We start from the raw sequence: 13,800 nt of genomic DNA, 5'->3' as shown, positions 1-13,800 counted from the left end.
CTCTGGCTGTCTCTCTCTCTGTCAAATAAATAAATAAAATCTTAAAAAAAAAAAAAAAATGAAATAGCAGTAGTGAGACAACTTCAAGTTCTAATATATGTGTAACTAAGTTTGGGGAGAAAATCAAGACTTCTGCAGCCAACGAATATCTTTTAAAAACTGAGGTGAAATAAAGATTTTTCTAGACATAGACATTAAAAGCATTTATTACCAGCAGATCTACACTATAAGAAATATTAAAGGAAATCTTTCAAGCGGAGAGAAAATGGTAATATCACTCTACAAAAAGAAATGGAGAGTGCTAGGAATAGTAACTATGTGAGTAAATATATAAGATTTTTTCCTTAAGTAAATATCTTTAAAAGATAAAACTGTTTACGTGAAAATAATAATGGAGGGGGAGGAAAAGAACATATGTACAAGTAGAATGACAACAAGAGTATAAAGCTGAGGGGGAGAACTGTAAGATTGTTGTAGTCTGTGGGAAGTGGTGTATGTAATACTGTGATAATTGTGAAAATTGAAAAATGTATGCTCTCACCTCTTAAGCAAACCCTAAAATAATGAAAGAAAGAATTACACCTGATAAAATTCAGCTAAGGAGATAAAATAGGATCATAAATCATACTGAGTTAAAGAGAAGAGCTCACACTGATGAGTTTGTCAAAGGGGCAAGGGACCGGCTGAAAGAGCTCTAGTGGCCAAAGATGGAACAGTTTGAACAACAAAATAAAGTTGTATGGGATAGTAACCCGAAGTATAAAATAATGTTTGTGTGTCCATGCTGATATAAGTAATTGAGTAAATAAGTGGGGCAGAAGAGACAAGTCTCATGCAGAAGAGTGCCAAATAATTTATGTGGATGTTACCCCCTAAGGGAGATGGAACCTAACTCCCCACTCTTTAAGTATAGACTGCACATAGTGATTTTCTTCTGAAGAGCGGAGTATAAAAAGTGGAGAAAACAGTAACTTTGCAATAGAGAGGCCTGACAAGCACAGACCTCAGATAAGGTCAGCATCAACAGTCATAAATTATGTTGATAGTATGTATTTTTTATATGAAGCAGTGAAAATGGTACTCTCCTTGTGATCTTCCCAAAGCCCATATTCTCAGTCTGTAATCACGAGGAAAACATCAAATTCCAATAGAGGGCATTCTACAGTATAAAACCTGACCAGTACTCCTCCACACTGTCAAGGTCATCAAAAGCAAAGGGACATCTAAGAGATTGTCACTGCCAAGAGAAGCTAAGGAGACATGAGTGTCCTGACACCAAAACCAGAGAATGGGAGAGGGAGTGAAATGGGGAAATATGTAGTAGGAAAGCTGGAAGTCCTAAGGGCCTGTGTGAGGTGAATGATGCCAGTCAGCAAGGATATACCTTTTTCGTCTCCTGTCCTTAGCTGCATAGGTACAGGCGAGGGGTAGGCAGTTTTAATGTGTAGCGAAGTGATTATATAAAAGGAATGATGAACGCTGCAAGATCAATGGGATTTATTTAGGTTTAGTATCAAAGGATTGCTGGTGTTGGGAGTGCTCAGAGTGAAAAAAGTAGGAGGTGGAGAGCAATTGCAGTTTCAGAGTTGTGGTCATGGGTCCTGATGAGGAGGCAGAGGCTGTGACCATGGGCTTGTGTGGCTGAGGGAGGCCAGAGGACAAGAGCGTGGGAGAAGATGAGGTCAAGGAACTGTCGCAAGCCTCTCTAGCTGTTGAAATCCCTGAAAGTTACGAGCAGCGTTAGAGATGATAACAGCAGTGGTTGGTGGTACATGTGGTAGGTAGAGTCTGAAAGCCCGGGAGTTCTATAGGAGGGAGGTAGATATCTCAGAGAGGCCATGAGGAGCCACAAGGACACTCCTTCTCTAAGCGCAGTGGTACAAAGGACTGGGAGGGAACAGTGACCCCTAGAGAGCACTGTGGATGAGGCTGTTCCTCAGAGGAGAGCCAGGCCTCAGTAGATGAGGTAAGGAGACCGTTGGAGAGGGGTGGGGCAATGGTACCTGAACAATGAAGGCAGAAAGGGGAGTGTGCAGGGCCACATGGGCATTAGAGTGCAGATAGCAAAGAAATGGACATACTCATGTCCTGATGATTTGAGTGTCAGTTAGTATCCTTTTTTTTATGGCATTTTGGTAATAGAGCAGAAATGTGAAATAATTCAGGAGAAAATTTAGGTGACCTCGGGTTTGGCAGGGTTTTTAGATACAACATCAAAAAGCATGATCCAGGGGCGCCTGGGTGGCTCAGTCGTTAAGCGTCTGCCTTCGGCTCAGGTCATGGTCCCAGGGTCCTGGGATCGAGCCCCACATCGGGCTCCTTGCTCAGCGGGAAGCCTGTTTCTCCCTCTCCCACTCCCCCTGCTTGTGTTCCCTCTCTCGCTGTCTCTTTCTCTGTCAAAAAATAAATAAAATCTTTAAAAAAAAAAAAAAAAGCATGATCCATTAAAGAATAAATTGGACTTCATTAAAATTGGAATCATCCTGGCTGGCTCATTCGGAGGAGTGTGCAAATGTTGATCTCCGGGTCGTGAGTTCAAGCCCCATGTCACATACAGAGATTACTTAAATAAATAAAACTTAAAAAAAAAAAAAAAGGAATCTTTCTATCTGAGAAAGACACTACTAAGAGAATAGAAAGACAAGTCACAGACTGAGAGAAAATATTTGTAAAACACCCATCTAATAATCAGATGTTATCCAAAATACACAAAAAAACTCTTCAAACATCAACAATGAGAAAATAAACAAGCTAATATAAAAATGGACAAAAGATCTCAACAAAGAAGATACACAAATGGGGCGCCTGGTTGGCTCAGTCGCTAGAATAAGAGCATAACTCTTGATCCTGGGGTCATGAGTTCGAGCTCCATGTTGGGCATGGAGATTACTTAAGTATTAAAAGAAGAAGATACAGATGGCAGATAAGCATATAATAAGATGTTCAACATCATGCTGTTAGGGAATTGCAAAATTAAAAAAACAATAAGATACACACATATTAGAATGGCCTAAAAATTTTTTGATGGCAATACCAAATGCTGGTTAGAATGCGGAGCAATAGCAACTCGCATTCATTGCTGGTGGGAATGGAAAATTGTATAGCCACTTTAGAAGACTTTTTGGCAGTTTCCTACAAAACTAAACATACTCTTAACGTGCAATTCACAGTTGTGCTCCTTATTATTTACCCAAATGAGTTGGAAATTTATGTCCACACAAAAACCTACACACAAATGTTTATAGCATCTTTATTCATAATTGCCCCAAATCAGAAGCAACCAGCCAAGATGTGAAGTACATAAATATACTTTATTTAAAAAGGGTGAGTGTATAGGGGCACCTGGGTGGCTCAGTCGTTATGCGTCTGCCTTCGGCTTAGGTCATGATCCCAGGGTCCTGGGATCGAGCCCCACATCAGGCTTCCTGCTCGGCGGGAAGCCTGCTTCTCCCTCTCCCACTCCCTCTGCTTGCGTTCCCTCTCTGGCTGTGTCTCTCTGTCAAATAAATAAATAAAATCTTTAAAATAAATAAATAAATAAATAAAATAAACGGCTCCCAGGTGTAGTGCTAAAGTGCTGTCCAGTGTTCTAAGCACAAGAGGGAGGAGTCTAGGGGCACCTGGGTGGCTCAGTCGTTGAGCGTCTGCCTTCGGCTCAGGTCATGATCTCAGGGTCCTGGGATCGAGCCCTACATCAGGCTCCCTGCTCCGCGGGAAGCCTGCTTCCCCCTCTCCCACTCCCCCTGCTTGTGTTCCCTCTCTCTCTGTCTCTGTCTCTGTCAAATAAATAAAATCTTTAAAAAAAAAAAAACACGGGTGAGTGTATAAATAGACTGTGGTACATCCATACGATGGAATATTATTCCATAACATTAAAAAGATAAAAAAACAAAAAGAAATGAGCTATCAAACTGCAAAAAGACATGGAAGAACCTAAAATGCATATTGCTTAGTGAACAAATCTGGCCTAACACAGTTACATACTGTATGATTCCAACTATAGAGAGTAAAAAAGATCAGTTGTACTCTCTCTAAAATAAATAAATCTTTAAAAAAAAAGTTGGGGGGGTGCCTGGGTGGCACAGTCAGTTAAGCCTCTGACTCTTGGTTTTGCCCCAGGTCATGATCTTATGATCATGAGATCGAGCCCAGCGTCGGGCTCCACACTCAGCATGGAGTCTGTTTAAGATTCCCTCTCCCTCTGCCCTCCCCCACTCACACTCTCTCTTCTCTAAAATAAATAAGTAAATCTTTGGGAAAAAAATCAGTGGTCATCAGGTGTTTGTGGGGGTGGGGTGGGGAGGATGAATGGGTGGAGCACAAGGGATTTTTAGGGCAGTGAAATTATTCTGTATGATACTATAGTGTCAGAAACATGACAGTATGCATTTGTCAGAATCCATAGGACTATACAACACAAAGAGTGAACCCCAATGTAAACTATAGACTTGTTTAATGTAAGTGTATCAGAGACCCTTAGCTGTAGAGAACAAACTGAGGGTTGCTAGAGGGGAGGTGGGTGGGAGGATGGGTTAAATGGCTGATGGATATTAAGGAGGACACTTGTGATGAGCATCAGGTGTTAAATATAAGTGATGAATCACTAAATTCTATTCCTGAAACCAATATTACATGATATGTTAACTAACTAGAATTCAAATAAGAACCTGAAACAAAAAAGGTTTAAAAATAAGTGTATCAGTAGTGGTTTATCACTTGCAACAAGTGTACCATATTAATGTAAGAAGCCTCCCCCGTTATCAGCATCCCTCACCAGCGGGTACATTTCTTACATTTGGAGAACCTGCATTGGCACATCATTATCACCCAGAGTCCGCAGTTTGCATTAGGGTTCACTCTTGGATATTGTACAGTTCTGTGGGTTTGGTCAAATGTATAATGAGTAACATACATCCATTATCATAGTGTTTTCACTGCCCTAAAAATCCTCTGTTCTGCCTATTTCATCTATAGCTATGTAGATCGAGCTAGTTCAAAAAAAGGGCGGAGGGTTTCTGAATCACTAAATTCTACTCCTGAAACCAGTATTACACTATATGTTAACTAACTAGAATGTAAATAAAAACTTGAAGAAAAAAAAAGGTGTCAGCAAATCCCATTGTTTTGAAATCTGGTGTGACTTGGAATAAAAGCTTGAGGGCGCCTGGGTGGCTCAGTTGGTTAAGCGACTGCCTTCGGCTCAGGTCATGATCCTGGAGTCCCTGGATCGAGTCCCGCATTGGGCTCCCTGCTCAGCAGGGAGTCTGCTTCTCCCTCTGACCCTCCCCCCTCTCATGTGCTCTCTCTCATTCTCTCTCTCTCAAATAAATAAATAAAATCTTTAAAAAAAAAAAAAGCTTGAGAAAGGTAAATGGATGCTATGTGTCGATCGTGGGATTGTGCTCATTTTTCCTTATATCTTTATGTATTATAGTTCTTGTATCAATAGGTACTACATTTATAACCCCTCCCCAAAAAGATAAAGCTAATTTCTGAAAAAAAATTTAGGGGAATGTAACATCTAAAAGTAAAGGGAGAATATCTGATACAAATGGGCAGAAATAATACTACACCTCAATTTATTATTTCTGGTGATTCTTTTTTTTTTTTAAGATTTTATTTATTTATTTGACAGAGACACAGCAAGAGCGGGAACACAAGCAGGGGGAGTAGGAGAGGGAGAAGTAGGCTTCCCACCGAGGAAGGAGCCCGATGCGGGGCTCGATCCCAGGACCCTGGGATCACGACCTGAGCCAAAGGCAGACGCCCAACGACTGAGGCACCCTGGTGCCCCTCTGGTGATTGTCTTTAAGGAAGTAGAAGATCCAGGGGTGCCTGGCTGGCTCAGTCAGTGGAGTGTGCGACTCTTGATCTCAGGGTTGTGAGTTCCAGCCCCACGTTGGGTGTAGAGATTACTTTAAAAAAAATCTTTAAAAAAAATTAAAGAAGTAAAAGATCCATAAACTTTATAAAGTGCTATCTCACTTTGTTGTGCTGTCTTAAGTATGTCAAAGATGTTCTTCTATTTTTAGGCCTTGTACCTGATAGCAACTAATGGAACTCCAGAACTTCAGAATCCGGAGAAACTTTCCCCAATATTTCGGGATTTCTTAAACCGTTGTTTGGAGATGGATGTAGAGAAAAGGGGTTCGGCCAAAGAATTGTTACAGGTGAATTTGGAAATAATACTATTTTTGGATAAAGTTGATTTTTTTTGAGTAACCAACAAAGTTTACATAGGATTAATAATTAACATTGCACTCTTCATTTATCACCAGCAGCATGGCAGTTGCTGTAGTTTAGGATTTTATCTGCTGGGAATAAAATAGCTATAATACTAAAATCAAGTATATGAGTTTTTGCATATTGTCAATTATCAGACGAGTTCATTTGCTGGCATGGGTATCTGGGTCATTTAGGTGAGATTTGATAATATTAGATAAACTGAAAAGACTGCTTTCAACTATAAAAGTGATACATTGATTATGTTGATTTTATACACGCCCTGAAATATGTGCTTGTTAAATAAATTATAATCCATAAAATAGTCTTTGGGGCTTAATTGAAAAGAAATATTTAAGCTTCTGATCTGGTGACATTGATACATATTTCCCCCCTCTCTCTGGCAGCATCCCTTCCTGAAACTGGCCAAGCCCTTGTCTAGCCTGACACCACTGATCATGGCAGCTAAAGAAGCAATGAAGAGTAACCGTTAGCATCATTGCCGTGGCCTCGTATTCTTTCTTCCATTTTCTAAAAGAAATCTTTTAATATATGAAAATTATTACTCTTTTGAGGTTTAAAGAAATGGTCTGCATAACATGGAGGAAAAAGCAAAGTACTACTTCCTGAAGACAACCAAGAGAAAATTGCAAAACAGAACGACAACTTTCTATTGACTCCCTTCTTTATAGGATCCAAAAGGAATTGTGGACTGAATCACTAGCCTTACTTCTTTCAGCAGACAGCCCATCGGGGCTGTTTATCGTGCTTGAGATTTGCATTTTATTTTGCTGACTTCATCGTAATAGATGCCATTCATTGTCCCTTTTGGGGAGTATTTTCAATACTTGAATGGCAGATTCGAGTTGTTCAGAGTATTTGTTTCATCTGCTGGTCTTCTTTTCTCTCTTCTTCATAGCCTTCTTTTTCCTTGCCTTGCTTCTTTGAGTTGCTCTGAGAAATTTTTCTTGTGCCTAAATTCAAGGCAAATGTAATAAAAATGGTGTAGCTCCTTATATTGGCAAAGGAGCTCAAAATCGGTTAGCTTTGTATAGAAGTTAGGACCAGCTATTATTACATGTAGTATTTCAGTTCATAATTTGAACTGAAGGAAGGGAAGAAAAAGATGTGATTTTTACCTTTTTTAACAAATGTGAAAGAGTCAGTTTTAGAAATTTCATGGTAGTGAGTTGTTTGGCATTTGTTACGTGTATAGAGAGACTAATAATCTATATTTATAACTAAATCATTGACATAGAAAAAGAATCCCATTGATTATACATCCTTACAATTTTGTTTCTTTTCTAACTATATCCTCTTCAGATTGGGCTTCAGGAACCAAAGTGATTTGTTCTTGTTCCAACTTGGGCTTTGTGACTGGTTGGTACCGCTACTTTGCCCTTCCTCCTTTTACCTTCATTTTGGAAATAAGTTTCTGTATATGTTGTAATTTTAGTTAGTTTGTTTTTTAATTAACCCTCTCTCACCCTACTCCACCCCTCCCCCTTTGGTAAATAATATAATAACCATTGAATTTTCAGAATTTAAAAGTTTTAATTTTTTTTTTCCACTTAAAGGAGAAAAATACGTGGGGCTAGCAGAAACAAAGCAAGAGACTAGAACTTTGGTGAGCTCTAAAATAATTAGATAAGATTATATTCATGAAAGAGAAATGACAGTTACATAGAGATGCCACTTCTGACCAGTAAACTGTAGAGATTTGTTATAAACATTGTTTCCAACCCATTGCCAACATTTTAATATCTATGAGAACTTAAGTCACAAAGTATTTGATATATTCATGGATTATTTGAGATGTTGAGTAGATTTTTTTTCAAAAATAAGTAATCGTGTGAAAAAAACTGGAGAAGAAAAATGAAATGTGCTTGTTGGTAGCAATACTTTTTATATTTTAAAAATTTGAAGAGGGTCTGTGACCTGTAGCATTAATTATGAGAGTGCCCTTTCTTCTCCACCCCCCTTTCTGTTTTCTTTTCTCTCCTTATTTTTTTATTGTTTTACTTGTGGAAGCGGTGTCGTCCCTTCTGACATGCCACAAGCCACATAAAAGAAAAAAATCTGATTTGGTTCAGGCATTTTGGTCCCCATCACCACTCCTAATTAACTTCATACCTACTTGCCATCTTGCAGTAGTACAGGTCATGAATAAAAATAATTTTGATATTTTGGACTACATTAGGGGAGTGAATCGAGTTTTATGTCCTATCATTTTCCTCACATCTGTGTTAAGATATAAGGATAGAAATGGCTGTTTTTTATTGATAATGCAAGGTTTTCATGAAACTGAGTAAAATAAGTAGTGAAACTTTCATCTAGAGCACTTAATGATCTCTGTTTTCAGTTTGATTCTTGATTTCATTTTTCTCTGGATTATATTGGCCACCTACAGCTATTACTAAATTATAGAAACAAGCTGGTTTATTTCTGATGAAAATCTAGATTTGAACATTCTGTGTAAATAGTTGTTTGGATGGATTATGATAAAGAAGACGCTACCGATGAACTAGAAGACCAACTAGATGTTAAGACTGATCGTCATGACCACTCTAGAAGGCCCTTCCATATGTATGTCATAAAGACCATGTTCATTGAATACAGTGCCAATGCCCCATTTTTATGCCTGTGACTCAACAAAGGTCTTCTCAGTTTATAGAAGCAGTTTGGGATTTGTATTTACAACTTCTTTGAGGGTTACCTGCATGTCCATTGCTGGCAACGGACTTTGTCATTAAAACCTGACTCCCAGGTTAAGGGAGCTACACTGTGGTTTATTCTTTACTTACTTGGATAAACTAACTTGTAATAGAAATATACTTTGGTTAATTCTGAAATGTGTCATTTTTAAACAAAATAATCCTAAAAGCAATATGGAATTGTGATTTATTAGTTAATTTTAAATTAAAATGTTCAGATCTTGTTGAAAGAAAAATTATATCTGAATCAAGATTCATGTTTTTTTAATAACTACCTTTTGTATTCTCCCTTTTTGTCATCACTTTAGAATGAAAATTCCCATTTAAATCTAAAAGTTACCTTAGTCCTCTTGTGTTAATTAGAACAATATTACTATAGTACTTATTTATTATATTTCAGACTCTCTGGTAGTCTTAAAGTTTCCTTCTCCTCTTGTTCCTTTTGCTGCTTTTAGGGACAGTTAAAACTGGGAAACCATGAAAATACTGAATATTTTATCCTACCTGAGAATAGTTAAGAAGTAGAGTAGTTGTGATAGCGTAAGAAACCAAAGCTAACACAACTCTGTTTTCATGTGTTGAGTGCCTGGCACATAGTATAAATTCTCTTCCCTTCCACACATAAATATTAAGCTGCTTAAAATGTATCTAGTTACCACCAGTCCTAAATGAACCTGTGCCTTTAATAAGCAATTTAAAACTACCTATGAGTATTTCTTTATAGGGTTCACATAAATACATGTCTGTTTATATATACTGTATTCTAGCCAGAACAATTTTAGATCTAATTGGGCTGTAGGTATAGTTAGAAAAAATGGGTGCTTAAAGAACTTGCATCAGTTTTTTAATCTAAAAATTTTAAATATAATGAGATCCATATCCAGTGAAATGTAAAAAAAAAAACCATTGCAGAATTAGAGCTAAAATCCAGATTCATACTCCTTTTGGGTTTTTTATAGTGGAATTTCATAGTTATATAAAATAAAGATTGTCTTCTTTGTTTCCATTGCTTCCACAATAGATAAGCTAGACAATTAAAATCAGTTTTCCCACAGTGTGTGTTTATGTGGGTGTGTAAGAAAGGGAAAAAATACACACACACATACACACACATACAGTTTTTTAATCACTCAACACATTTATTGACCACTTTGGCAAAGACACTGTGGTAGATATTGTGGGAATTACAAGGCAGAATCAAGCACTGGCCTGGCCTTGAGAGAGCTGAAGTCCTTTTCACTCACCATTCTAGAATGTTGCCAAACGAAAGGGAGAAAGAAATGTGTAATTCTGTCAAACAAATTTTCATTCTGTATTAAGAAAAGCAAAGAATTATATTTGGAATTGGACATCTTTTTCCCCTTATTTTGGTAGATAGAAATGGAATTAAGTGAAAGTAGTTTGTCTTTTCTGTTTTGTCTTCAAATTTTATATTGACTTTTATTTTTAATTTAATCCCGTTCAATTATTTAATTGTTACATTGACATTAACTGCTGTATTTGATGACTTTGTTCAATAATTTTGTTCTTTCAGGGCTAGAAATAAACTTTTTTTTATGTTCATTTTCCCCTTTCCTAAACTTCAGTTCTTTCTTCAGACCAGAATAGTTTAAAAGAATAAATATAATAGGTTTCAAGAAGTATTCTAGTATTTTTAAGGTTAAATATTTGTTAAACATGGCACTATTTTGAATGTATTACAGAGCTCCAAATTAGAGAAGTTTACGGAAATGTCTGGGTAGCATGAACCTTCCCTCTTCTAAATCAGGTTTAGAATACATTTCTTACAAATGTATGGGCTGTCAGACCCAGGGAAGCACTTTGGATCTCTTTGAATACCTCCAATAACTTGAAATTCTAATGCTTACCTCACTGCTATAATAAGAATCTTACCAGCATTGCTGTGTTAAATACACCAAGAGATCTTTAAAAGTGTAAACACTTTAAGGCATCATGTCATTATATGCATTTCTTTCTTTTTTTTTTTTTGAGATTTTTTTATTTCAGAGAGAGAGAGAGAGTGCATGCACACTAGCGGTGGGGGTGGGGGGAGGGCAGAGGGAGGGGGGGGATCTTAAGCAGGCTCCATGCCCAGCACGAGCCCGATGCAGAGCTCAGTCTCACAACCCTGAGATGATGACCTGAGCTGAAAGCAAGAGTCCTGTGCTTAACCAGCTATGCCACCCAGACACCCTATTACCTGCATTTCATATGGAATGTTAGATACCCTAACCTGGAGAACAGCTGCAATACCGAGTTCACTATCAAAAACCAAAATTACACGTTTTTAAAAGCAGGAAGTGGGATATAAGTAAGGACTGCTTAAAGTATATTTGTTACACTATAAAGTTGTTTATGGTATTCTAACATTTGTGTATCATTAATTATAGCAAATGTTTAAAACATTTGCCTAAGAAAAGTTCAGAAATGTTTGAATGACTTGAAAAGCACTGTCTGTAGGAGCTTAATGCATGCTTTACTACTTCTTTGATACTTTGATATTTGTGGCTTTTTTTTAATTAGAGAGATATTTTTTATGCCAAATTATTTAACAAGTTTTATCTTTCAAAAAGGAGAACAATGAAGGGAAATGTCTTTTCAGGCCTAGTTATTTTAGGTTTTTAACAAAGCAATGTACTTAGATTAAAAATCCAAATAATCTTAATAAACAGTGCCAGTCCCCAGCTTTAAACTTCCCACTGCCAAGTCCAGCTCCACAGACGATTCTACTTTTAACTCTAATGCCTGCTAAGAACAGCTCAATCTTCCCATTTCTGAATTATATACTTAAACAAGTATTTCTTGACATTTCTATCTTTTTATCTAGTAATTTCTTGTTATGGCAGTTGAGAATTTGGGTACTGTCATACCATCCCATTCTCCCATTTCATTCAATCTAGTCTCCCATGTAAGTAAGGTAGCAATATTTGGGGGGCGCCCAGGTGGCTCAGTTGGTTGAGTGCCCAACTCTTGATCTCAGCTCAGGTCTTGATCTCAGGGTCAAGTGTTCAAGCCCTGCATTGGGCTCCATACTGGGTGTGGAGTCTACTTTATTTTGTTTCTTTTTTCCTTTGTATTTATTTATTTATTTTTAAAGATTTTATTTATTTATTTGACAGAGAGAGAGATAGCGAGAGCAGGAACACAAGCAGGGGGAGTGGGAGAGGGAGAAGCAGGCTTCCCGCTGAGCAGGGAGCCCGATGTGGGGCTCAATCCCAGGACCCCGAGATCATGACCTGAGCAAAAGGTAGACGCTTAACGACTGAACCACCCAGGCGCCCTGGAGTCTACTTTAAAAGTAGCAATTTTTTATTTCTTTTTTAAGATTTATTTATTTATTTTAGAAAGAGGCGGCGGGGGGAGCAGAGGGAGAGGAAGAGAGAGTCTCAGGCAGACTTGTGCTAAGCTCTCAGCCCGTGGCGGGTTGGGGGCGGGGTGTTGATCTTAACCACCCTGCGATCATGACCTGAGCTGAAACTGAGTCCGAGGCTTAGCTGACTGAGCCACCCAGGCACTCCAGTAGTCAGCTTTTACTTATGACTATGTGGAAGTGTTGTTCACTTAAGTAATTTATTATCATTTCCTATCATTTCTTGTACAACTCTTTGCTTTTCCTGTTGTTAATTTTCTTGTCTTACTGTTTACTTTGAAAGTTTCCTATGTCTCTATTACCTAAGTTATCCCAGGCTTGCCACAAAATTGCAAAAGCCCTCTGAGGACTATTTTCTAACAAGCAAATGTCTCAGATAATAACAGTTCCTTTTTCTTTCTTGGAACTTGACTGGGTCTGCAGTTTTGGACTGTTGTTCTACAGACCTTCTGCCCCTCTGGCATCTGAAACTCAACTTTTCTTCTGAGTTAGATCCTTCGTTTCTTGGCTACCATATCTTCTTGCTTGATTTATTCCCTCATTTCAAAGAAGTACATCTTCCACTAACTTCCTGAGAAAGAGTACATAGAGGTAAGATTTTAAGAACTTGCACGTCTGAAAATTCATTTAAATTTCATTGATAATACAGGATTTTAGGTTGGAAATCATCTTCCTTGAGAATTTTAAAGTCACTACTTCATTGTCTTATAACTGCCATTTCTGATAGTATGTTTATATGTAACCATTTTTCAGCCTCTTGTTCTGAAATTTTACCATTACGTGCCTTGGTGACGGTATATATGTTTTCATTAGCTTTGGGCATATGGCAAGCCATCTTGATAACAGACTCCTTTTCTGGGAAATTCTTGTATTATTATTTCTTTAAAAATTGCCACTTTTTTCCTCCGTTATTTCTTTCTAGAATTCCAGCGTTAATCATATTTTTCTTACCTTTCCCTTCTGCTTTTCCATCTCTTTGCCTTTTTTTTTAAGATTTTTTTATCAGAGAGAGAGAGAGAGAGTGGGAGGGGCAGAGAATCTTAAGCAGGCTCCATGCCCAGTGCAGAGCCCAACGTGGAGCTTGATCTCACAACCCCAAGATCATGACCCAATCTGAAATCAAGAGTCGGACACCTAACCAACTGAGCCACCCAGGCACCCCTCTTTGCCTTTTGTTGTTTTTTTAAGATTTATTTATTTTAGAAAGCACAAGTGGAAGGGACAGAGGGTGAGGAGAGAGATTCTCAGGCAGACTCCACGCTAAGACAGAGCCCGGCGTGGGGCTTGATCTCATGACCCTGAGATCATGACCTGAGCCAAAACCAAGAGTCAGATGCTTAACCAAATGTACCACCCAGGCACCCCTCAACTATCAGATTTTTAATCTCCGAAAGCTCATTCTTGTTTTCTGATCTTCATTTTTATAGCCTTCTGTTCTTATTTCATAAATTTAATATCTTTCCTGATATATTAATTGTGTTTTTTCTAGTTCAG

At 38.0% G+C, this 13,800-nt stretch overlaps 1 protein-coding gene across 1 annotated transcript in view; it reads left to right on the top strand.

The window, feature by feature from the left end:
- Positions 1 to 10,499, top strand: part of PAK2 (p21 (RAC1) activated kinase 2) — an 81,453-nt gene extending 70,954 nt beyond the window's left edge. The window contains exons 14-15 of the mRNA XM_006742868.3: positions 6,033 to 6,170; positions 6,630 to 10,499. Of these exons, the coding sequence (XP_006742931.1) occupies positions 6,033 to 6,170; positions 6,630 to 6,716 (225 nt within the window). The 3' untranslated portion in view covers positions 6,717 to 10,499. The remainder of the gene's footprint in view (positions 1 to 6,032; positions 6,171 to 6,629) is intronic.
- The last annotated feature ends 3,301 nt before the right edge of the window (positions 10,500 to 13,800 follow it).

The sequence above is a fragment of the Leptonychotes weddellii genome, chromosome 1, assembly GCF_054177405.1.
Source record: "Leptonychotes weddellii isolate Sample4059 chromosome 1, ASM5417740v2, whole genome shotgun sequence".
Classification (NCBI taxonomy): domain Eukaryota; kingdom Metazoa; phylum Chordata; class Mammalia; order Carnivora; family Phocidae; genus Leptonychotes; species Leptonychotes weddellii.
This window is presented reverse-complemented; position numbering and strand designations above follow the sequence as displayed.